Below are 26879 nucleotides of genomic sequence, written 5' to 3'. Positions count from 1 at the left end.
ACTCTCTTTTTCTTTCCCTTTTTTTTCTGATTCTATTAATATGCAAGTTCACATCTTCCCTTTTCTGTTATGAAGAAGGCCCAGGCTGAAATGTTGATGGGTCTCTCTACAGGTGCTGACTGACTCGTGTTTCCAGCCATTTCTGTTTTTGTTTGATTTCCAACATTTGCAGTATGCTGCTTCTATTAAAAATATTTTTTTATATATAACTCAGGTTAAAGCTGAATCTTCATTCCTTTTGTTATGTACGCAACAAAAGAAACATTCTTGTACTAGCTCGCTGCTGCTCACTTCAGTATGATTTCTTTATCTTTTTAAGAAAAGATAAAATTTGGTATACAAAAAAGTAGGGGATGAGAAAAGGCAGTGATGTTAACACCAGCAAATGTTAAGTTTCACAGATTTATAAGTCTCTCTTAACACAACCTCAGTTAAAAATATGGGCAGTAATTTTAATCCCCAAGAATGGGGGCGGGTGGGAGGCTAAAATAACAACTTTTTGAAGCCAGACCACATCCCGGTTCCAAGGCGCCCACTTCTGGGTTGAACTCTGGCAAGTTTGTATGCGTGTGCACAACAGACACCTGGCAGTCCTCCCCACTCTCTTTTCCCCCCCCCCCCCCCCCCCCCGGCGCGTTGATACTTAAAAGGGCAATGTACCTCATTGAAATAGTTGAGGAACTTACTTTTGTAATACACAAAATATTAAAATGAATTTAACCTTACCTGTTCGGGTTTCCCATCGCTTCCAATTCAAGTCAGGTGAAAGCAAATGGGAAGGGCCGGATCCATGAGATGAGTGCCTTTATTGCACTGCTTGTGGGCCCAGAGGAGAAGGAGTGCTTCATCCAGGCCCAACAAGCTCACCCCTAGCTGACAGGACCCCTGTGATGGGTGGAACTCCCCCCCCCCCCCCCCCCCCCCCCAACCCGATGGTGTTATGTTGTTTTGGCTAAAATGTGCTTTTTGCAGTTGCAGATGATCCTGAAGAATTTATCATTACCATTAGTCCTGGAGAAGTTTTGCCAAATGGGACAATCTATGTAATAAAACACAAAAATGTTTCATTCAGCTGCTCAAGCAGGTCACAACAAAAGTTAAATATGTCATGGATCTTTGTTCATCCGGATTCAAAGCTGGAAGATTTTACAAGCGTTGAAGGGATTCATACAGAATTTACACTTTTCAATATGGGTTATGACAACCAGGGGAACTATACCTGCTCAAACAATACAGATAAAGGACCAAAAAGCCAAACCAAGGAGGTTCTTGTCTACCGTAAGTTACATTTGCACTTCCTTTATAATATCTCTGCTAAAACAACTGTTTTCTGAATGAGGAATAAAGTTTAATTTTCCAGAAGGTGAATGAAATTAGCACTAGTTAAAAGCAAGTGTATTCACATTTTAAATTTATTGTTTTTGCCATTTGAGGCTGTTACATTAATGAAATGCTTACTGATGAGGAAAGTAAGAAAAGATTCAAAACAGAGAAAAAATAAATAACACATGAAATTTTGACTTTGCTTAGAATTCAGCTTCCACGTAGATAATGCAGTGCCACTGTGCTCATTGAGAATTGAATTGGTTCCTGTACTAAAGCAATCATGTAAATCCTTGATCCAAATCACTAAGTGCAGTGACTCTCAACAAAAGGGTGTTGTGAGTATTTGAAGTCTGTGGAGAGTTGTATCTGGGTGGTCCCTAGCACCTCTTTTTTCAAGTGCTTTGAGAACCACCTTGGAGCAAGCTGTGTGACTGCAGAGGCATCTGGCCAGGTGAATGAATAAGTTAATAGAAAAAGGGGGATGGGTGGAATCCTACTCAAAAACATAAAAAGAGCAGTATGTATTTAATGGTCACAATTGGTAAGGAATAAACGGTCAGGTCAGTTTAAAAAATTAAACCAGGGTTAAATTATGAGTTAAGTTTTCATAAACTTGATTTGTATTCCCTTGAGTTTAGAAGGTTGAGGGGTGATCTAATTGAAATATTTAAAATGATTAAAGGATTCGATAGGGTAGAAACGGCGAAACTAGTGGGAGAAATCCAAAACAAGAGGGCATGATCCTAAAATTAGAACTTGGTCATTTAGGAGTGAAATCAGGAAGCACTTTTTCACACAAAGGGTAGTCTGGATCTGGAACTCCCCCCAAAATGTTGTGGATGTTGGGTCAATTAAAATTTTCAAAACTGAGATAGATAGATTTTTGTTGGGTAAGGATATCAAGAGATATGGATCAAAGATGGGTAAATTGAGTTGATGTACAGATCAGCCATGATATAATTGAGTGGAACAAGCTCCAGAGGCTGAATGACCTACTCCTGTTCCTATGTTCCTAAAAAAAAAACTGGGGAATTTTTGGGAAAATCAGGATTTCAATTTTGTGGAATTACTTCACCATACCCACATGTTTCTTTTTCATGAATAAAACTGACAGTAGTAACAAAAAGTCAACAAAGAAAGCTTGAAAGACTGATTTATATGAACCAACATATTTTAAATGCATTCCTAATCAGTGCAGCATCTAATATATTTTGAAAGTAGGCCTTCCATTCATGTTGTGCAGTTACATATATTGTGCTGTAATGGTTCAGCCTCTTCTGACTGACAGTTTATTATTTCTCATTTAAAGTGCACTAATGTGGGTGTCCCAGTGCTAAACTGAATACTGGTGGTGATCCTTGTGGATAATTCCAAACCTATGTTATCTACGAAAAGTGACAAATTGACTTCTTTAAAGGGAGGGACAATGAGAGGGTGAATAACCCTGGGGCACTTTTACACACTTTGCAGCAACCACCAAGTTTCACTGGTAGTACATTCAGTACTGGAGTCAGGTGTACAATGGTGTTCCCCAGAGGTCAGTGCTGGGACCACTGCTTTCTTGATATATATTAATGACTTGGACTTGGGTGTACAGGGCACAATTTCAAAATTTGCAGATGACACAAAACTTTGAAGGGTCGTAAACAGTGAGGAGGATAGTGATAGACTTCAAGAGGACATGGACAGGCTGGTGGAATGGGCGGACACGTGGCAGGTGAAATTTAACACAGAAAAATGCAAAGTGATGCATTTTGGTAGGAAGAACAAAGAGAGGCAATATAAACTAGAGGGCACAATTCTAAAAGGGGTACAGGAATAGAGCATATGTGCACAAATCATTGAAGGTGGCAGGGCAGGTTGAGAAAGCGGTTTAAAAAAGCATATAGGATCCTGGGCTTTATAAATAAAGGCATAGAGTACAAAAGTATGAAAGACATGATGAACCTTTATAAAACATTGGTTCAGTCACAATTGGAGTATTGTGTCCAGTTCTGGGCACTGCACTTTAGGAAGGACGTGAAGGCCTTAGAGAGGGTGCAGAAGAGATTTACTAGAATGATTTCAGGGATAAGGGCTTTCGTTATGTGGACAGACGGGAGAAGCTGGGATTGTTCTCCTTGGATCAGAGACCGTTGCGAGGAGATTTGATAGAGGTATTCAAAATCATGAAGGGTCTAGACGGAGGAAACTGTTCCTATTGGTGGAAGGGTCAAGCACCAAAGGACACAGATTGAAGGTGATTGGCAAAAGAACCAAAGGCGACATGAGAAAAAACAATTCAACACAGCAAGTGGTTGTGGTCTGGAATGCACTGCTTGAGGGAGTGGTGGAGGCAGATTCAATGGCCTTCAAAAGGGAACTGGATAAGTACTTGAAAGGAAAAAATGTGCAGGGCGGGGGAGTGGGACTAGCTGGATTGCTCTTGCATAGAGCCTGCACGGACTCGATGGGCCGAATGGCCTCTTTGTGATTCTACATTCCATCACCAAGACCGCCTACTTCCACCTCCGTAACATCACCCATCTCTGCCCATCTGCTGCTGAAACACTCATCCATGCTTTTGTCACCTCTAGATTTGACTATTCCAATGCTCTCCTGATCGTCTTCCCACCTTGTACCCTCCGTAAACTTGAGCTCATCCAAGACTCTGCTGCCCATATCCTAACTCGCACCAGGTCCCATTCACCCATCACCCCTGTGCTCGCTGACCTACATTGGCTCCCGGTCCGGCAAAGTCTTGATTTTAAAATTCTCATCCTGGTTTTCAAATCCCTCCATGGCCTCGCTCCTCCCTATCTCTCTAACCTCCTCCAGCCCTACAACCCTTCGAGACCTCTGCGCTCCTCCAATTCTGGCCTCTTGCACATCCCTGATTTTAATCACTCCACCATTGGTGGCTGTGCCTTCAGCTGCCTAGGCCTTCAGCTCTGGAATTCCCTCCCTAAACCCCTCTGCTTCTCTACCTTTCTCTCCTCCTTTTAAGATGCTCCTTGAAACCTAAGTCTTTGACAAAGCCTTTCCTAATATCTCTTTATGTGGCTCGGTGTCAAATTTTGTTTAATAATGCTCCTGTGAGGCACCTTGGGATGTTTTACTACGTTAAAGGTGCAATTATAAATGCCTCTTGTTGTAGTAGCCTTAGAACTGATCTACCCTCTTGGCTGGTCAATGGATATGGGAAGACCTAAAGAAATAGAGGAAAAGTTGTTCTTAAATGAGATCCCATAGTAGCCATATTAACTAATAACTATAGCCATTTTGACATATTGAACACTGATGTATCCTTATGCTATTAGCCAATAAATGGCAAGAAGCAATGTTAAGTTTTACAAGGAATGTACAGCACAGAAACAGGTCGTTCAGCCCAACAGGTCCATGCCGGTGTTTGAGCTTCCTCCCACCCTTTTTCATCTAACCCTATCAACATATCCTTCTATTACCACCTTCCTCATGTGTTTATCTGGCTTCCCCTTAAATGCATCAATGCTGGTTGCCCCAACTACTCTTTGTGGTAGCGAGTTCCACATTCTTACCACTCTCTGGATGAAGAAGTTTCTCCTGAATTCCCTGTTGGATTTGTCAGTGACTATCTCGTATTTATGGCCCCAGGTTCTGGTCTCCCCTGCAAGTGGAAACATCTTCTCCACATCTACCCTATCAAACCCTTTCATAATCTTAAAGAACTCTTTCAGGTCACCCCTCAGTCTTTTTTCGAGAGAAAAGAGCCCCAGCCTGTTCATTCTTTCCTGATGGGTATAACCTCTCAGTTGTGGTATCAGCCTAGTCAATTTTTTTTGCAACTTCTCCAGTGTCTCTATATCCTTTTTTATAGTGTGGAGACCAGAACTGTTCACAGTACTCCAAGTGTGGTCTAACCAAGATTCTGGTACAAGTTTAGCATAGTGTCTCTGCTTTTCAATTCTATTCCTCAAGAAATGAACCCCAGTGCTTTTTGCTTTTTAATGGTCTTATTACCCTGCTACTTTTAGTGATTTGTGTATCTGTATCCCTAAATCCCTCTGCTCCTCTAACCTGTTTCGACTTTCCAAGGAGTATGTGGCATCCTTATTATTCCTATCAAAGTGTACCACCTCAAACTTATTTATATTGAAATTCATTTGCCAATTACATGCCCATTCTGCAAGTTTATTGATGTCTTCCTGTATTTTGTTTCAGTCCCCCTCAGTATTAACTGTACCCCCCAATTTGGTGTCATCCACAAATTTTGAAATTGTACTTCCAATTCCCGAGTCCAAATTGTTTATTTATATGGTGAACAACAGTGGACCCAGCACCGATCCTTGTGGAACACCACTTCCCACCTTTTGCAATAGGCAATATGAAGAGCAATAAAAATATTACCAATTTGATTTAGGATTTTTTTCTTTAAGGACCAAAAAAACAGAAGGAAGAACTGCAGGTAGAGATCAAGAATTCAACTGTCAACTACTTTCATAAAGCTTGATAATAGTTTTTGTAGTGCTGCACACTATGCAAACATCAGCTCAGGTATTTAAAGGAACATTAGAAAGTTAAGGTTCCATAATGGAAGGGAATGCATCAGAATGTGAAGTTCATCTATTAGAAAGAATCGAGCAGGAAAATCAGAAATCAACTAAGGTCTGAAGCTATTGAAGTCATTGTTCAGACCAGAGGGTGGAAGAGTTCCAGGGGAAAGATGAGATGTTTGCAAGAACAGTATATGTTCTTATTCATTCAACAAGCTACATATGCACTAATTTAAATATTATGAACCATGAGCAATTGTTAGTATTTTGACATTTAACATTCATTTTTCAGATCCACCAAAAGGGCCTCCAATGTGCCATGCAGAATTTTCTGATGATTCTGTGCATCTGTTTTGTTCTTGGACCGAGGGATATCCCCATCCCACATTTGCTTGGTCAAGTGAGAATCAGAATTATGGATCTGATGATCATGTACATGGTCTACCAGGACCAAATGACACTATGGTACTACCACTTAAAGGGTCAAAAATACATGATGGTCAAATATTTAAATGTGTGGGTCATCACATTGCATATGAACGTAAGATGGAACAATCATGCTCATTGATGTTGAGTAAGTAAAATATTTGTTCAATATGCCATCAGAAGCAGAAAAATCAAACAAAAAGCCAGCAGTACAATACTTTATACCGTTTTGGAAAAAGTTTGTTTATTTTGTATTTCAAGCTTTTAGTAAATCTTTTAAGTAGCATTTGACTAAAACATCTCTCTGATAAAACATTGCATAACTGATATCTCCATGATGTTCCTCACATGGAAAGGGAAGGGCAAAGTGGGGAACTGAGGACCACCAGGCTGCTGCCCAGTTATGTCTGTTTGCTTTGATGTTGAAGTTCCTTTTGAAGATTGAATGGATTCTTTTTAATAACACTTAAGATGTAACCAGTATTTTGCTGGCCACCTAATGACACATGTCAAAGCAAATTGAGCCGTAACAGCCAATCAGACATTAAGAATAATTTGACGTCCCAATAAAATATCCATTTGCCTAGATGCTAAGCCTCTGTCTCTTAACTTATCAGTATATTGCACAATCTACTTGCTTTTATGACAGCATGTCTTTGACCAAAACTGTGAATATTCTTTTACATATGCACTCCAAAACAGACAAAACAACTCTTTGAAAGGCACAGCTGTGCTAATCCAATTTCTAAAATGCATTTTCTCTGTTTAGCTGAAAATTTAACAATAAACTGAAATACCCCTCTTTCTTCTCTTCACCACCCCCCACCCCCCACCACACAAAAAATTGGTGTATTTCAAAGCTCTGCTTTCATTATGGTTGTAAAAGTAAAACTTTTTAAAACCCACTTTGATTCAACCTTCTATGATATTTAGGACTGCTGGAGTTGATCATATGGCATTCATTCTAGCAATGTCATGTGATGTCAAAATTAGAATCCTTGCTGATTTAAAAAAAATTGTTTAATCTTAATCAGTGTAATTTTATTTGGTGTGATATCTGCACTCCTGAATTTGAAAAATAATAAATTACTAAATTAATCTTGCAGTTCAGTTTTTTTTAATGTGGCCTCATCTTGATACAGTCCCTGTTTAAAGACAGCCGCCTTTACCGGGCAAATGGCGCTAACCATTTGCCATTACCGTAAGCATCAATTACAAAGATGCCATTTAAACTGCATTAAGCGAGCTAGCTATTTCAGGCAGTTCAAGCAGCTGTTTGAGTGCAATTACCTATCATTAAGTCCTTTTGGGCAACCCCTAGCGACACACTAGTATCAAAGCCTGCTGAAACTCCAGCTGCATTTACAGTACCTACTGTAATGATGAAATTAATGGGAGGTGAAACTGACCAGACTGTTCGTACTTCAGCCCTGTTCAGCTCTTTTAAGGTGAAAAGCTTCCACTCCGCATAGCTTGTCTGTAGCCAGGAATATTTTCCACAAATATAACTATAAAAAATATTAACAATATAGAAGCCTAGAAATCGTCTACAGATCAACAACAGCAAATTCTGACTGGGAGCAGGAGAGAAGTGGAGACACTGCCTGCAAGAGGCCACTTCCTGACTGCTACTTTGGAGAATCACCTACTTGCGAAAGAGGGAGTGGAGATCTGAACTCACATATCAGAGCTGACCATACTTAAACAACGAGTTTAAGTTTTAATTTCTGAATTTGGCAAAATTCTGCTTGAAATTGATCTAACCCGATCCACTACGTATAGCGAGCAAATCGCGTTCACATGAACGCGCCCGCAATAAACTGTGGGGACTGTATATATTGGTCCAGATTTTGCTGGAGCATCCCCCATTAGTTAGATTTGTTTGTGCAAGTTTAGGTTTTAAAATTTTTTGCTCACAAAGTTGCTGGAAGTGCGAGCTGATAATGGCGCAGCAAGGGCACTGGACATCGGGACATTGGTGAACAACAGGGTATCTCCTTAACCAATGTGATTAAATGATTGAGAAATAAACAGACAAAGAACCGAGAGGAGGGTGAATTCAATATCAAATCAAGTACAAAAAGGAAAGAAAGATTGGATTGAGAGAGAGAGAGAAGAAAGAGACAGAAAGGGAAAGTAAGAAGAATTAAAAATTTGATTTAAAAAAAAATCTCTTAAAACAATTCACAACCTGAAGGAATGAGACTCCACACTTATAATTGTTCTCTTTCTGGACAAGAGAACAATTATAAGTGATCACCTCGTTAAAAGGGTACTTATGCTGTAAATTACTAGACTTCTGTGGCGCATTTAATGGGAAATTAATGTGCAAATGCAGCAACTTCATGAAAATCTTGTGGCAATTCGCAATTCACAGGATATCTCTTCCTCGCTACAAGTTGCAGGCCGATTTGCGCATTAATAACTGTGTCCGTTGTTCATGCCGTTATTTTTTCAGCAAAATCTGGCCCATAGTGATTAATAAATTAAAGGTATAGATTTTTTTTTAAATCCTCAACTCCTACAAAGAAAAACTTTTGAAAATCACCATTGAAATTTTTAAGCAAATGTTAATAAAAATATTTGTCCTAAAATTTAAGGTGGGAGAGTTTAGGCAAAGGCTATTTCAGAGATTTTTTTTTTGTTTATTTTTTTGAAGAAAACATGTGCTTCATGTATTCATTTCACTGATATTTTCTGCAGTTGATTATTACAACTGAAAATGGATAGACAAAAATATTAATCTTGAGATTATACATATATTTAAAAAAAACTTTTTCCCTCCATTCTTTAAATTCAAGTCAATTAAAAGATATGAAACTAGCTTGGTCTTTACTATTTTGGTAAGGAAAATGTTTGCAATAAATATTGGGTGGTGTTGCATGAAACATAACTCTTTTCATTTCAGAGGCTCCACTTCCTGAATCACAGCCACTTGTAACTGGATATGTGGGGAAGAATACAACTTTGACCTGTCACTCTAAGGAAGGCAATCCACCTCCCAAATTAACCTGGTTGAGAAACAATGACACTGAAATTTTCTCCAGCAGCAAGTATGTAATTTCACAAGAGGGTGTCGTTTCCACTTTAACAATATTAGAGTCCTCAAAAGAGCAGGATGAAGGAAACTACATTTGCAAGAGTGAGAATCCTCTGGGGATTAAAGAAGTAGAAATATGGGTCACGTTTAACAGTAAGTTAATGAAACTATTATTCTGAAAGTAAACATTTAAGGTTCCTGCTACAAGTTTGTAAGTTACATGATTCAAATAGAATTACTTTTCAAAAATCTTGCTCATTTTTTAAAAATCCATTTTGTAGCCATTGCTATCTGTCATTGATTTCTTGTGTGTTTGTTCTTCCTCCATACAAACAGCTAAAATCATTTCTGGATTAGTTGGAGGAATTACTGTCTTTTTACTTCTAAGTGCAGCTGCAATTTTTGGACTTCTTTTGTATAGGAACTGGAACAAGTTTATCACTAGTAAGTATTGAGTTCAGCTTTTATAGTCAACAGCAATTCTTCAACAGTATTGAATAGGAACAAATATTTCAATGTTGTCACTAGGATTTCAATGAAGTGTAATGGTTTGTGAAATTTTCATACCTTGTACACTGAATTGAAGCATCCAGCAGGATGATTTATACATGTTATCCTTCTAAGCTTGTTGTGTTTTGAAAGACCATTGAGGTTTTTAGCATTAGAGGTGCTTTCACATTACCTGTAAGTATAACACTGCTCTTTCCCCCCCCCCCCACCACCCTTTTATACTTTTCAGTAAGGTATCAGTCTTTGGGTTTTGCTGTGAAATGCAAAGACCACATTGATATCTAGTAAAGTTCTTTCTGTTAAAGTACATGCTTTAAAATATATATTTCAGGACATTAGTTTTAATCTGTCCTTTGTAGTTTGTAATTTAAATTGTTTAATTTTTTAGCGGAGTCAAAACCTCAGATTTACCAGTCTGTGGGTCTCTGTAACAAAATACAATGGGTTGACACTCCACTTCATACCATATGCCTGTTAGAGTTAGAATCAAGCTGTAAATCAGTAACTTGTTTCTGTTTTTTAATATGTCTGTACCTGCATGTTTGAGAAAGAGAGGTAGCGGTATAAGAAGTTTGTTTCTTTGGTTATCTAATGATATTGCTGTTTGCACAGTCTTGCAGTGCAGGAGACAGGCTTCCCGTTTACTGGAGCTGAGGGTCTTGCCCAATAGCACGCTTGTAGTCCCACATTTTCAGGAGTCTATGATGCCATTGGTGCCTTGTGTGTGAAGTAAAATACTGATGGGAGCATTTTGAGGTTGTTAACTTTTAAAGTATCATATGGTAATATTCATAATATTGAAGCATATTGGTTTTAGATTTTTTTTGCTTTAATACATTGGTATCAATATGCTAAATAGGCTCAGTGACAATATTGCATTCGATTATATTGTAATTGTGAATTTTAAAAAAGTAGTGAAATACAATGGCAGCAGGACTTCCTTCAGTTTGACCACCTTCTCTCCCCACCCCGTCAATTAATCTGCAAAAGCATTCCCCATTGGAGTTTTGTTTGGAGAGTTTGGATCACATTCTGTTTTACTTCTGCTATTGTTTCATCGGGCATGAGGGCTGTTGGAATAGATTAACTTGGCAATTTTCCCCTTTGCAAAGTGATGTGTTTAATGGTAGTGAGGCATTCTTGTAAACCATTCAAGGATGACAGAACTTTCTTAACGGTAATGGACAGCTTTAGGGATAGTACGTACAACAAATTAGTATAGGGCAAGAGCAGCCTTTCTACTGCCTGTACCATCAAAGTACCTGTTGAAAGTGTTAATTTTGGCTCGATTACCTACTCCTAGGATTCTGTCAGAATGGAAGATGCTATTGGTCATTCTTTGTTGTTAGCCTCCCAGTGAGTAATGAGAGTTAATATAAGATTACTGGGACTTGTCCCACTTGTATGGAAAGCCATTACTGTAATGTCTGCACAAATCAACTTTTGTTGGTTCTTGGCCCAGCTGTGAGGGCAAGGACTTAAGTTGCAGGAATGGGCACTGTCCATCTCACCAGGCTATTATATTACTTAATGTCGGCTGATGAGACATGATTTTGCTAAGTTCCTGAGAAGTCTGTGGTTCCATCTGTAGGGTCTTTATAAAATGCAAAACAAGCCTGTAACAAATTAGTTTTTCTTTCAAAAAGTTGTTTTATTACCCTTTTATAAGCTGATATGAGATTTTTCTGACATACTTTGAATTGTACTATGGAGTGTTGATATTTTGTTTAATATTTTGACACCACCACTGCTGCAATTATCTGAGTTTTACTTTTTCTTTTCTTTTCAGGAAGACATTTTTGGTAAGTAATTTTTTAAATCTTAAAAAGAACCCACTGCAAACTGACCAGGATTGAATTCTTTTCTGTCTGTTAAATCATTTAATATAATTGAAACTACTTTTTGGGAAAAAGTGTTTTTCTGTTTTAATTTGATCTACATTCAAAGGGCTTCTACATTCACTTCAAGTTGATTTCTAAATCCATAGTGGTTTGAAATGGGGAGGAAAATGCCATCAGACCTAACAAGTCTATCTCAATTCCCCCACATGTACATATCAAGGCGTCAGTCTTGGCTCAATGGTAGCTCTGACACCTCTGCGACTGATGGTTGTCGGAGCATTAAATTCCCATTTTATTGTTTATGTTGCTTAATTGAAATTACTGGATAACTCGATTTCTTTTAGTGCAAAAGAAAGCTTCACATTATCAAGAGCAGAGTGTAAATGATTTGGAGTTGGGCATAGGGAGCATAATTTTGAAATCTGCTCACACACAAGTGGGGATTTGGTGAACAGTGAGGTAGGCTGTAAAAGACTTCAGGGGGAAGGAGACTAGTTAGTGGAATGGGAAGCGAGGTGGTAAATGCAACTTAATGCAGAAGTGATGCATTTTGGGAGGAAAAACTAGGAATTGAAATATACACCCAGTGGAAAGATGCTGATGAATATGGAGGAACAGAGAAATCCAAGGGGGCAATTACATTTTTCTTTGAAAGTACAAGTGCAGCAAGATAAAGTATTTTTTTTAAAAAGGCCAATAGCGCTGTGTTTTAGTAATATAAATGTGGACATAGAGTACAAGAGCAAAGAGGTAATAAAGGCAATGGTTAAGCCGCATTTAAAGTACTATGGGCGCTAAAATAGGCCGTGTAGCGCCCGTTGATTGGGCGCTACATGGACTCTCTGACATCCAAGATGGTGTCTTGGATGCGCATGCACGTTTCCAGCGTGACGTGCGCTGGACACCATCTTGGTATAGGAGTTGGCGCAGATAACAAATGCTGGAATCGTGTAAAGTAGGGAGAAAATGGCTTCAATCGGTGTGCAACGCTGATTTAAAGTGATACACACTATTTTGGGGCTTAACGCTCAACTCAACGCACAGTTTTAACCTCGACCATCTGAACGTATCTTAGAGTGCCTGGAGGACCCCCCCACCAGAGCTATTTAAAGTGACCATGCAGGATTTACAGGTTAGTGGCTGGATTATTGCTTCTGGCTGCCGAGACATTTGTAGCTGTTTTTGGAGGTCACCTAGACTTCAATACTAGGAAGCAGGAACATAGCCTAACATTTAGAGCCAGGACGTACAGGAGTGAAGTTAGGAAATGCTTCTATGTGCGAACGGTGGGAGATGTTTGGAACGCTCTTCTGCAGACGGCAGTTGATGCTAGCTCACTTGTGAATGTTAAATCTGAGATTGATAAATTTCGGTCACAGGTCCACCATGATCTCATTGAATGGCGGAACAGGCTCGAGGGGCTAAATGACACTTGTTGCCTCCTGATATGCGCCACATTCTCCTGCAAGAAAGCAGGACACGTGTTTGGGTGATGTGCCTGTCATGATTGAATAGCTGCCAGTGTGTGTGGCCTGTGAGTTGTGGGTGGGTGGCTTGAAACAGTGGTAATGTGTAAAGGTGAGAGGAAGCATCTGGTTGGAAGAGTTGAGTACTGATGGAAAGAGTGAGTTTGTTGATATGTGGGTGATGGGTGTAGTGCGTGTGCAGTTGGTAGGAGACGCCACTTGACAGTTGACCTCACTCACCTTGACCACTCATATCAAAGCATTGAACTTCTTCCTGTGCTGCATCCATGTTCATGATGCTGTGCGCCTGGCATTGACTTTGTCCCCCGCTGCCTCCACTGCCTTTTGGCTATATGTCTGGAGGGCCTCTTGCCACCCTCCCTGCAGCTATAGGATGTCCCTCCTTCTGTCCACCTTTTGCACCAAGGTCTCTAGTGCATCAGCAGAGAACCTTGGTGCACACACTCTCGCAGGCCTGGTACCAACTCAGATCGGCAGATTGGTGAGGTCTGGTGTGCAGATTGGAGGATGTGGAATTTAGTAGTGTGCAACCTTTATTCAATGTTTTAACAAAACTCATCAGTATGTGGGATGGGACCTGCATCTGTGTTTTCCGTGTGCGATGTCTGATCTTCGTTCAGACTCTGTGGAGACTGTTATTTTCAGCAAATAACAGATACCAGCTACCCTTTAAGAGATTTCTAAGAAACATCCTCCCTTTAAGAGATTGAGCTCCCCTGGTGGTGGAAAGTGCAAATTGCATTGATTCCCCGTGCAAGGCCTGGAATGGAATGCTGATTGTGGGTGTATCCTCCGGTGGGCCGAACCTTGCGTCCTGCCTGTGCAGGGGTCATTGGGCGCGGGGTAATAGCACATCACGCTACCTACGCCAAAAAACGGCCCCTATCCAATTTTCCCCCATGTCTAATTTTGGGTACTCCATTACGGAAAGGATATTGCAGCCATAGCATAGATTCACCAGGATGATAATAGGAATGAGAGATTGTAGTTATGCTCCAGTAAGTGTCTGTAGTTGAGGCAGAGACCATTGCATCTTTTAAATGGAAAATGATCAATCAAGGGAGTGAGGAGAGAGATTAGGGAAAACATCTTAATGCATGTTGTTGAAGCATGGAATGCTTTGCCACAGGGAGTAGTTGAGGCAAAAGCCACTGCATCTTTCAAGGGAACAGTTGACAAACATTTGAAGCAGATGATGGTAACAGGGCTATAGGGAAAGAGCAGGGCAATGGAATTAGTTTTGGATTCCTCTAGCAAAGTGCCAGCAGAAATACGGTGGGCTGAATGTTGCCCTCCTGTGTCTTAAATTTTAATGTTTAATTCTGTCTGCTTTTCTTCAATAATAGAAAACTAATATGTATTGCTGATAATTGGGTTATTTGTTTACAGTGAGTGAATAAGTCAAATTTTATTTTTTAATATATGGGATTCCAATATTTGCATTGGTTTGTTTGGGGCTCCTAGTTCTGTGAAACCTGAAGGCCAGTGGCATTAATCATAAATCTTTGTTTCTTATTATCCCAAGAGCATTCTTGAGATTGCTCTTCAAGTCTCATTAATGAAGCATTAACGATTTAAAATCTTGGGGTGAAAAAAAAAATTGTTTGCCTCCACATGAACTGGGTAAAAAGAGTGGAATAGTAGATTCAAAAAGTAGGCTCAAGACATACTATTGCCTTGCTGTAGTAGAGCTCGTAGAGCTGGACACAAAGAATATTGGTGATTATGGGGCGGTCTGTGGCTTAAACCTTTGTTTTGTAAGATTGATGGTGTTTGAGATTGTGGAAAAAGAAAAAAAGCCAGTGGCAATAAAGTTAGTAACCTCCATTACTGATATGGTGTTGCTCCCAAAACTAAATCCTGAAAAGAGAAGATTGCAGATCATAATTTTAAACAAATATTTTTGTGTATGAGATTGCCACACTGATTTGCTTAACACGCAGTGTTTTCTTCTTAGCAACTTGCTTTGATCACAATGTGTCCTGATTTGTAGGCAAACGGATTCTAACGTTTTTACCCTGGTGGACTCAGAGGAAGATGATGACTTTGTGGATGAGAGTTCATCAGGAATAACCTCAGTTGTTAATCATCTACCTGCCCAGGCAATGAATGGCCATGCTTTTGTAGAAGGTAAATAACCTTTGAGCTGAATAATAGGGGAGTGCATCTAATTAACCGTCTGTGCCAGGGACTCAGCAAAATCAAAGTTCTACTATTTTTGTTTGGCTTACAGTATATTTATATTGTAATTAGAGCAACTAACCCTCAAATATATATTTTTGGTTGAGGGTGATTTTCCTTTTTGATATTTTTGTGCTGTACCTCACATGGTATTTCCTGTACTATGCAACTTCCAGGCGATGTGGGGGGTAGTGGAGAAATCATCTCACTACTCTCTACTAATGCTACATTGGAACAGACCACTAGAGCAGTCTGAAGGAACTTCCTGCCTCCACATGGTGCTCCCGGTTTGTGGTGTGACTGAAATAGGGAACACTGCATTGTATACATAGTATAAGTGAATGAAGAATGTACATATCCTATGCATAAATGAAGACTACATTATTGAACTTTGAATAGTCTGCATAGGCTATTCGTACAAATCTCTGCTTTCTAAATATGTGAAAATATATACGTAACAATGTCTACAATGCACTATTTTATTCTTTCCTCCACAAACACCGTACAGTACAATCTAAAAACCCACCCTCCCTTTGCCCCTAAGCCCCATTCTCTGGAAATCCTTCCCTTAACCTCTCCACTTCATGCTCTCCCTTTTTAAGACCCTCTTAAAACCAACCTCTTTGATTAAGCTTTTCGTCACCCCTCGTAATCATTCCTTCTTTGCTTCAGCATCTGATTTTCCTTGCACCAGTAAAGAGCCTAGGGAGGTTTTTCTACTTTGAAGGTGCTATGTAAGTGCAAGTTATTATAGTTGTGATAATAGTACTAGTAGTAAACATAACCATTGATCCATCTCTCTCTCTCACCATTGATTATTGTGTTGTATTTTTACCAAGTCCACGAGCATAAGAATGGTGAACCTGGGTGACAGTAACATTCTCATGTAATGCTTCCCTTCCTTGTATAGAGTGAGCTGGAATATACTTGGTTTCCTTTACATTTATTCTGCCAAACTACCTGATGTACTTGGGCAATTGCCCATGTGAAATCTTGTAACAAAGTCGTGAAACAAACTACATCACGTAGACCCGTAACAGTGTCTCATGTCCACGTACGCCAATTTGTTGTGGGAAAATCACCACTCTGAGTCCGACTTAAAGATTCAACATGCCAATACTTCTCGATAAGGGAACCCGCAGGTCCCCATCTAGGTTGTTCACTTGTCATCTTTAATTGCTAGTTAGTCTTCGTAAGTTTTATAATTTGTTCATCATACACAACTATAGCTTTCCAATTCATTTTTTTTTTACATACTTTTAGTGGGTATGATTAAATGATTGTGACCAACTCTCCGAGCTGTTCCAGCTTTCCAACGTTTCCGATCACGGTGATACCAGATAGCTTTTTATATCTGTCCCGTTATTTTTTTTAACCTTTTTTTTTTAACCACAGCCAATCACAAGATAAAAATTCAAAATGCCAATTTTTAGAAGATCCCATGTCTGGAATTTGACATGCTCACATTTTATAAGAATCAGAATTTAATCGGTCACTTAACCTCAATAACTCCAATTTTAATTCAGCAATCTCAGAATTAAACACAAGACAAAACACACACCAAAGAAGAAAACACGTAAGACGCAGTAAGAAGGGGGCGTGGCCCACAACACCGAAAAAAACACTCACAATCAGGACAGGCTTTTTAAAGAGACAGTACACCCTTTCTTTTCCGGGTCTCTGTCTTTTAAACATTTTAATTGATTTTTTTTTTCTAATTCCCTTATCCTAGTTTCTAATTCCCTAATTTTATCCTTATTTTCGCTCCACTTTCTAGTGGAGGTGCATACTTGTCCTATTAGTCCAGCTAGTTGGTGGACTAGTAATACTCCTGCCTTTTTTGTTCTGTCCTTTTTCCCATCTATCCACTTTCTCTGTTGTTCTAAGGTCTGAGAAACAACCCAGCCATCCTTTTGCATCTGCTTAATCAACGAGTGTCTGTCTGTCATATACTTCTCAATAAGGGAAGCCGCAGGTCCCCATCTAGGTTGTTCACTTGCCATCTTTAATTGCTGTGTCTTAATCTCGCTATATCTTTCGGGTCCCGGTCTTTCACACCGGACTTTCTTTTCTCTCAAACTTTCTGCCTCCAGCCTCAATCCCCGGTCTATGCCGGTATTGTCGGACTCTGCCGACCTTAATCCCCGGTCGATGCCGGTATTGCTGGAATCTTTTCTCTCAAACTTTCAGGTCCCGGTACCGGACTTTGCCAGTCTCTTAATCCCCAATCTATGTCGGTATTGCTGGCGTACGCCCAGCCTTAATCCCCGGTCTATGCCGGAATCACCGGACTTTCTTTTCTTTCCCAACACTCTGAAACTTTCTAACTCCCAGCCCGAACTCCACTCCAGATTTTACTCTCAGTTGCAACTATATACTCACGGCCACAATTACCGGTTTGGTAATGTGCTTCCTCGCATGGAGTTCGGCTCCAGGTTAAGGTGATCAGACAGTACACATCATAAATTAACTTATGCTCTAATCTCTGCGTTTGTTCGCCACTACAGAGTTTGATACCGGATCAGCACAAGCAACCAGTTCCTGTTTATACCCAACAGTCCCATAAATTCTCTTAACTTACCCCCCGTTTTTAACTGCACTGTTGGCTCAGTCTGACTCCCACAGTTCAATAATCTCTACTCCAGTTTGCTGATCGAGGCCAACCGATCAGCTCACCAGCAGTGAGATCCTGCCGACTACGCCAATTTGTTGTGGGAAAATCACCACTCGGAGTCAGACTTAAAGATTCAACATGCAGTTTATTGGACAAAGTACTTTGGGAGAAGAACTGGACGCTCCGCAGCATTCGCAGCCACCTTCTCAACTTCAAAATGGTTGTCACGCTTTTTTATACCTTTTGAAATACAGATTTTCAGTAGCTATTACATCATTAGTCTTTATTAGTGTACACATTAGCCAATTAAGCCCGCACAGCAACCGCGGACCTCCAATCATATTAAAACAACTGTTATCACCTTAAGACAGTATGGGCTTTGTCTATTCAGTCTGGTTCTGTAGTTTTTATCAGCTCGTTGTGAAATGTCTTTTGTATTCCCAGACTGTAAGTCAGTTTTCGGAATATACAAACTCAGCACTTTAACTGTCTTTCCCACAGTCACAGAATCCATTTTGTTTAGTAGAGTCCATTTTGTTAGTAGTCAAGTGTTATGTTTAAGCTTTTAATTAGGGTTAGTCTGATCTACACAAAGCGCATTTCAGTGTGGTCTTGGGGCAATGACCGCAGCCATGCACACAATAGTCACTTCATCTTTGCCTTTAACCCAACAGCCCAAATTTTACCCTGACACTACTTATTGTAATAAATGCTCCAAGCCATGAACGATGAAGCAGAGTGCATTGTCGTATAAATCTGTGCCATACCTTGCATGTCGCGGGAAGAATAAATGAATTTAGCTCAAAGACTGAAGTTAGTGATAAATCATCTGCTTTTGTTTCCCTGAAGAAGGATTACTTGTTGAGTTGTATACAGTGGACATTGTCTAACACAAAATCCTCTGTTCCTATCTGCTTTTATATACCATGAACAGTCAAGCTGGTAAGCCTATCTACTACTTAGAATCGATGCTTCTGGCTAGAGGACTGAGGATGAGTCGTTCCTGCCTGTGTTAAGGAGTTAGGAAGTTAATATTGATTCTAACTGACCCTCGGGTGCAATGTAAATTACTGGACTCTAATGTTTGAACGTTGGGCAATTACCTGATCAGAGCTGACAAAGACAAATACCTTTTCGCACAAATGTATTGTAGGCTGCCCGTCACAATGGTGAATATCAAATATTACCTTACTGATGAGCTGCAAGATGATGCTATTATCTCCATTAGTACAATCACATTTTGAATCCTTTTATTATTTTAAATGTTCAATGATTTCAATAAAATGATTACAGCTCTAGATTCTAGGAAAGGACTGAACACTGGTCCATGTATTTCAATCTATTATACCTTATGTATTCACTAAATTATAATCTCTTATAGGGTGAGATAAACCAATTACTTTCAAAAGAAATATCACTTGTGATTCTGCTGCATGAATTGTTATACAGACAAATTATGTTAGATTCTTTTTAAATAAAGGCCTAAAATCTGTGCTTGGGAATTAATTCATAAAACTGTAGATTAATTAAGGGTTTCTGATCTTTGAAATCAAGAGTGAATTGATATCTGCAGCACTCTTGAGATTGAGTATCATGCTCCCTACTGTCTGTTTAATGACATTTTGGAGTAGGTTGTGGACTTGTGCAATGGTGATCTGATGTGGTTGTCAAACTTGTGACAAATCTAAATTCAGGTTTCTGAAGAAACTACATTCAATTCTTGCCAACAGCTAATGTCACTTTTAGCAAATATTTTTAGATTTACTTTTTGAAAGAGTCTAGGTTCAGCTGTTTGTACCAGTGTACACTTCTGATGTAGTCATCTATGGCACTGCAAAAGCATGAAGATACGTGAATCATGCATTAGTCATGGAATTACATTCAGAGCCTTAGAATTCATTACATTATAGGCATGTGCACAAATTAGGAAATTGTATTATGTAATTACTGTTATTCATTGTTAAACCATGAATTGAAATATAATGTGGTGCATATTTTGACTTGTGCTCAACACGAAACTTTAGTTTACACTTTTTCCGATTTCCTCTTGCAGTTGCTTCTGATGGCCCACAAGCAAGTACTAATGATCAGCTGCCAAATGAGAAAAGAAATGTAACGGAAGTTTAAAGGTAGGCCGTTCATTTCTGCTGTACAGTGTTTAATATTGAATTGTTCTTTTTGTTTCTGGTGATGGGTGTGGCAGGTGTACTTTTTTTGTAATGAAAAACCTGGGAGATGAGCCAAGGCCCATAGTGCAGGACACCAGAAAGATTAGGAGAGAAGAGGTAAATCATGTGCTAGTGGTTCGGCTTTTTTGGTCATATAGTTAGGCTAAATACGCAAGCCTCCAAAATTGACTTGAGTTTTATGTTTGATTTAAAGTTTCCACTTAAATGTAAAGTTTTCCCCCCTCCCACTTTCCTCCTTCTGAAGGCAGTGACTCAAATTGATTTTTTTGGGTTTTCCTTCCTTGTCTGAGGAGGGCTAATTGTAGGTCCCCTATTGTTGCTGAGATTCATACCTGGGATCTTCCTGTTCATATATAATTTTTTTTTAATTGGTTCATGGGGTGTGGGCGTCGCTGGCGAGGCCAGCATTTATTGCCCATCCCTAATTGCCCTTGAGAAGGTGGTGGTGAGCCGCCTTCTTGAACCGCTGCAGTCCGTGTGGTGAAGGTTCTCCCACAGTGCTGTTAGGAAGGGAGTTCCAGGATTTTGACCCAGTGACAATGAAGGAATGGCGATATATTTCCAAGTCGGGATAATGTGTGACTTGGGGAATGTGCAGGTGGTGTTGTTCCCATGTGCCTGCTGCTCTTGTCCTTCTAGGTGGTAGAGGGTTTGGGAGGTGCTGTCAAAGAAGCCTTGGCGAGTTGCTGCAGTGCATCCTGTAGATGGTACACACTGCAGCCACTGTGCACCGGTGGTGAAGGGAGTGAATGTTTAGGGCGGTGGATGGGGTGCCAATCAAGCGGGCTGCTTTGTCCTGGATGGTGTTGAGCTTCTTGAGTGTTGTTGGAACCGCACTCATCCAGGCAAATGGAGAGTATTCCATCACACTCCTGACTTGTGCCTTGGAGATGGTGGAAAGGCTTTGGGGAGTCAGGAGGTGAGTCACTCGCCGCAGAATACCCAGCCTCTGACCTGCTCTTGTAGCCACAGTATTTATGTGGCTGGTCCAGTTAAGTTTCTGGTCAATGGTGACCCCCAGGATGTTGATGGTGGGGGATTCGGCGATGGTAATGCCGTTGAATGTCAAGGGGAGGTGCCACAGCATAGAGTGCTTTTGCATTGAGGAGCCCTCAAGTGTACTTTAAATCTTAGATTGCCACATTTTAATCTGTAGAATGATGCTCGGGTAAGCATTACTCTAAACGCAATTGAGTTCACTTTTACAGTTCATATATTGATAATGGATCCATTGTCACCTTTGCAACTGTTAAACACAAGACTCTTCTCACCAGTATAAATATGCCACCATTCTGTCTCCAGTGTTAATAACTGGTATTCAAGTATAAAGACTCATCCACAGAAATCAGGATCAGTGTTGATGGAAAAGTGATGTCACCGAAGTGGAAATGCACAGTAGCTGATCACTGGTATATCGTCTTTAATTTCCCAAAATAATAACTGCTATCAACAGATTTTACTGTAGTGAGTGGGAAATAAAATAATACACATGTCTGTTTTGGGGAGGAGCGGACACGATGTTGGAGGAGGTTATGAGGTCAAAACCTTGTATACTTCCATAGACATAATTCTGCCGTGGTCACCTTTCTCTTTACTGATGGCAGAGTATAAATAGAATGTTATAATTATTTTGGCTAGTAGCTGGAGGAATTCTGTAGAATAACAGTGCTAGTCTTTGAAATCCACGGTACCCCATTTTGTCCGATTGTCAAAATCATGTTTTTTTATGTTCCATTATTCAGTTGTAGTGCAGGATACCTAATATTCTTTTGAAGTGTATATGACCTATGTGCATAAAATGTCACCTGTATTATGCACTCAAGATTATTGCTTACTTAAAAGTGTCAGCAAACATTAAAAAGTGAAACTTGATCTGCAGCCATCATTGACCCATCAGATGGGCAAGATTCCTTTTCTAATGCACTTGAGAGTTAGGATGAATGTGATGAGAACTAGACTAGCACACTTCGTGAAACTTTGCCTAATAGTGTAAGATTCTGCCTGTTTGCAGGAAATACTTACACACGATTTGTCTCATTACAAATGCGTCCTGAATTCAGTGACTAAAATGCAAGTCAACAAACTGGGCAGCTTATGCCAACAAGCCAGGGAATCAACCCTGGTTCAATGAGGAGTGTAGACGAGCATGCCAGGAGCAGCACCAGGCATACCTAAAAATGAGCTGCCAACCTGGTGAAGCTACAACTCAAGACTACATGCATACTAAACAGCGGAAGCAACATGCTATAGACAGAGTTAAGCAATTCCACAACCAACGGATCAGATCAAAGCTCTGCAGTCCTGCCGCATCCAGTCGTGAATGGTGGTGGACAATTAAAAAACTAACGGGAGGGGGAGGCTCTGCAAACATCCCCATCCTCAATGATGGCTGAGTCCAGCACGTGAGTGCAAAAGACAAGGCTGAAGTGTTTGCAACCATCTTCAGCCAGAAGTGTCGAGTGGATGATCCATCTCGGCCTCCTCCTGATATCCCCACCATCACAGAAGCCAGTCTTCAGCCAATTCGATTCACTCCACGTAATATCAAGAAATGGCTGAGTGCACTCGTTACAGCAAAGGCTATGGGCCCCGACAACATCCTGGCTGTAGTGCTGAAGACTTGTGCTCCAGAACTAGCCGCGCCTCTAGCCAAACTGTTCCAGTACAGCTACAACATTGACATCTACCTGACAAAGTGGAAAATTGCCCAGGTATGTCCTGTCCACAAAAAGCAGGACAAATCCAATCCAGCCAATTACCGCCCCATCAGTCTACTCTCAATCATCAGCAAAGTGATGGAAGGTGTCGTCGACAGTGCTATCAAGCGACACTTACTCACCAGTAACCTGTTCACCAATGCTCAGTTTGGGTTCCGCCAGGACCACTCGGCTCCAGACCTCGTTACAGCCTTGGTCCAAACATGAACAAAAGAGCTGAATTCCAGAGGTGAGGTGAGAGTGACTGCCCTTGACATCAAGGCAGCATTTGACCGAATGTGGCACCAAGGAGCCCTGGTAAAATTGAAGTCAATGGGAATTGGGGAAAACTCTCCAGTGGCTGGAGTCATACCTAGCACAAAGGAAGATGGTAGTGGTTGTTGGAGGCCAATAATCTCAGCCCTAGGACATTGCTGCAGGAGTTCCTCAGGACAGTGTCCTCGGCCCAACCATCTTCAGCTGCTTCATCAATGACCTTCCCTCCATCATAAGGTCAGAAATGGGGATGTTTGCTGATGATTGCACAGTGTTCAGTTCCATTCGTAACCCCTCAGATAATGAAGCAGTCCGTGCCCGCATGCAGCAAGAGCTGGACAACATCCAGGCTTGGGCTGATAAGTGGCAAGTAACGTTTGCACCAGACAAGAGCCAGGCAATGACCATCTCCAACAAGAGAGAGTCTAACCACCTCCCCTTGACATTCAATAGCAATACCATCGCCAAATCCCCCACAATCAACATCCTGGGGGTCACCATTGACCAGAAACTTAACTGGACCAGCCACATAAATACTGTGGCTACAAGAGCAGGTCAGAGGCTGGGTATTCTGCGGCGAGTGACTCACCTTTTACTCCCCAAAGCCTTTCCATCATCTACAAGGCATAAGTCAGGAGTTTGATGGAATACTCTCCACTTGCCTGGATGAGTGCAGCTCCAACAACACTCAAGAAGCTCGACACCATCCAGGACAAAGTAGCCTGCTTGATTGGCACCCCATTCACTCCCTTCACCACCGGCGCACTGAGGCTGCAGCGTGTACCATCCACAGGATGCATTGCAGCAACTCGCCAAGGCTTCTTCGACAGCACCTCCCAAACCCACGACCTCTACCACCTAGAAGGACAAGGACAGCGGGCTTATGGGAACACCACCACCTGCACGTTCCCCTCCAAGTCACACACCATCCCGACTTGGAAATATATCGCTGTTCCTTCATCGTCACTGGGTCAAAATCCTGGAACTCCCTTCCTAACAGCACTGTGGGAGAACCTTCACCACACGGACTGCAGCAGTTCAAGAAGGCGGCTCACCACCACCTTCTCAAGGGCAATTAGGAATGGGCAATAAATGCTGGCCTTGCCAGTGACGCCTACATCCAGTGAACAAATTTTTTTTTAAAATGCTGAAGCAAGCTCTGAGGGGTGGGTGTGGGAGGGTGGGGGGAAGAGAGAGAGGGAGAGAGAGAGACTTTAAAACAATAGTACCAGTTTTTAAAAAAAATCAGTATTTATACAAACCATTTGTAAATCCATATTGCGCAAGCAATTTGTAAAGACCTTTCATCCATAATACTGAAGAGTATGGCAGAAATGTATACAATCAAATGCAGAGTTAACTTTTCTCTGTACATGTGTGGTGCCATGGGAAAAAAGAGGGAAATGAGATCGACAGTTTGTTGGTGCTAGCATCCCTACCTAATTAATTTTGAGAAGTTGGGTGACTGTTCATATATTAAGAATAGGTAGCTTTGACTTCATGCATTATCCTACCATGACTGAGAAAGGATTTTCAACTTTAGGGCAAAAATACTTTTATTTGTTCCGAGTAATTAACATTCCAGCCACCTGAACCACACAGCACTGGCATGTCACCCAGAGTACAAACAGCAAGAAAATATCAGTGTGGATTCGACGAAAGAAAATCAAACAAACACCTTTTGTCTGATGAATACCTTTTTTAAAAAATCCAAAACACTCCTTTAGCTGGCAAATGACTGGTTTAACTCTATTTAGCTTGAAAACCCTCAATTTACAGCTATTGAATTGTTCAGCAGCACTACATTGCTAACGATTGATAGATTAATTTCTAGTGAGTTAAATATTACATAACTGTGCTATTCACATTCATTATTTTCCATCAAACTCTTGCATCCTGCCATTAGTGGCCTATCACTGGCATCAGGTACCTGCCTTGGTACAGGATTCTCACTGGTGGTGTAAGCATGGAACTAGTCGTATGAAGATTTTTAAATCTTGGATGGTTAGCTACAGTTTTCTGGTAACCTGATGGAATAATTCACAAACTGAGAGAGGATTTTTCATTCTACTAGTTTACATTAAAATTTACTGAGGCCTATAAACCATTTTGTTCTGCAGGTGTTGATGGATGAGTTTGTGGTCATAGAATGGACAGATAACTGCAAGAGAAAATTAGAAATATAATGTTGCTATAGTTATCCCTTTATTGTTTTCTATTGCATAGTGCATTCCATGAGAATGACGTTTGTATAATGGATCATTTGTGTTACCTACAGCCAATTGTTTTTTCATGTGTTGACTTGAGCTGTGCTGTTGGGAAGAAGGGCCAAGGGAGGCCAGGTACGTCTCATGAATGGGGGGAGGGAAACTGTTATCTTGGGTCACTTTCCACACCTCTAAGTGGCCAGTTAAAGTGACACTGGCAGAGACCTGGGAGTATGTTGTGTACCTTAGTTGGGGATATGGTGTGCGGTACGGAGGATTTTGAAAGGAGAAAGCACCTTGTACAAAAGATACAGTAGCTTATGTATACATAAATTCATTATGTAATTCATGTGATTTGAGTCTTCCTCACTTACCAAAGGAGTCTTGTATCAGGCATAGTTATTGGTGCAGTGTCAAATGTTTAACTTTTTTAATCTATTCATTCTTTTAGGACCAGAGGAAATGTGATCGCTTCTGTGCAATATCTTCTACCTTAGTGAGAAGTCTGCTGCGAAAGTGCTTTCCAGCGAGCTCTGGTTGAGCTAATATGCTGTTTTGAAATGATTATACTAATGTTACTGTAAAGTGTAGCCTTTTTCTGGATATATTGGAACAAATGATTAAACAGCATTATGTTTTTAAACACCAGAAGTTAGGCTAGCAGAAAATGTACTTCAGTTTGTGCTCAGGATTTAACTATGAAAGGTATGATTTAAAGTGTTTGCCGTATCTGTTTTGTATCTAACCTGTTGGCTTGTAACTAATTTAGTTTAAAAACCTAACTGCATGTGCTCTTTGTGTTGCTACTTTGTTCTCTTTTAACAATTGACGTTTTCCATTCTCTCTGAAAATGTTTGTTTGTGAGCATTGCAAAAATAATTTAAAACATTTTTTGTAAGAGAAACCCTTTTCACTATGTAACTAATTGTTAAATTGACACTGTGCATTTTGGTCTTGTTCGGAGATTGACTTGTTTATGCAAATAGGAATCCAGATTGTATGAATACGTGAGGACAAACTAATGCATAATGTATTTATTGTTATAAATAGTTTTTCTATTTGTATAGCATAGCCAATAAGTATTTTTTATTAAACTAAATGTATCTTGTGTTTTAAATTCCTACAAAATAAAGATTCATTTCTATAACAACTTAGATTTGTACAGCACTTTTCAGGCAAAAGATCAACAACAGCTTGCATTTATATAGTGACTTTAATAGAAAAACATCCCAAGGTGCTTCAGAAGTGTAATCAGAACAAACATTGACATTGAGCCAAAGAAGGAGATATTAAGGGGGGGTGACCAATACTTTGGACAAAGATAGGTTTTAAGGAGAGCCTTAAAGGAGGAGAGGTAGGTGGCCTGGTGGAGGGGTTTAGAGAAGGAGATCCAGAGCTTGGGGCCTGAAGGCATGGCTGCTAATGGTTGGGGATTAAGTGGGAGGGAATGAACAAGAGGACAGAGTTCAGGGATGGGTTGTAAGGCTGGAGGAGGTTAGAAATAGAGATTGGCAAGGCCATAAAGGGATTTAAACATGAGGATGAGAATTTTAATTTGAAGCATTGGGGCGAACT

The 26879-nt window shown here is 40.4% G+C and overlaps 1 protein-coding gene across 1 annotated transcript in view; it reads left to right on the top strand.

Annotated features, from left to right (window-relative positions):
* The window catches only part of vsig10 (V-set and immunoglobulin domain containing 10), a 29135-nt gene extending 2681 nt beyond the window's left edge, over nucleotides 1–26454 (top strand). Inside the window, exons 2-9 of the mRNA XM_068006295.1 lie at nucleotides 973–1278; nucleotides 6130–6411; nucleotides 9172–9456; nucleotides 9640–9747; nucleotides 11603–11615; nucleotides 15135–15271; nucleotides 19990–20065; nucleotides 25756–26454. Coding sequence (XP_067862396.1) covers nucleotides 973–1278; nucleotides 6130–6411; nucleotides 9172–9456; nucleotides 9640–9747; nucleotides 11603–11615; nucleotides 15135–15271; nucleotides 19990–20063 — 1205 coding nt within the window. The 3' untranslated portion in view covers nucleotides 20064–20065; nucleotides 25756–26454. The remainder of the gene's footprint in view (nucleotides 1–972; nucleotides 1279–6129; nucleotides 6412–9171; nucleotides 9457–9639; nucleotides 9748–11602; nucleotides 11616–15134; nucleotides 15272–19989; nucleotides 20066–25755) is intronic.
* The last annotated feature ends 425 nt before the right edge of the window (nucleotides 26455–26879 follow it).

The sequence above is a fragment of the Heptranchias perlo genome, chromosome 25 (genome assembly GCF_035084215.1).
Source record: "Heptranchias perlo isolate sHepPer1 chromosome 25, sHepPer1.hap1, whole genome shotgun sequence".
Classification (NCBI taxonomy): Eukaryota; Metazoa; Chordata; class Chondrichthyes; order Hexanchiformes; family Hexanchidae; genus Heptranchias; species Heptranchias perlo.
This window is presented reverse-complemented; position numbering and strand designations above follow the sequence as displayed.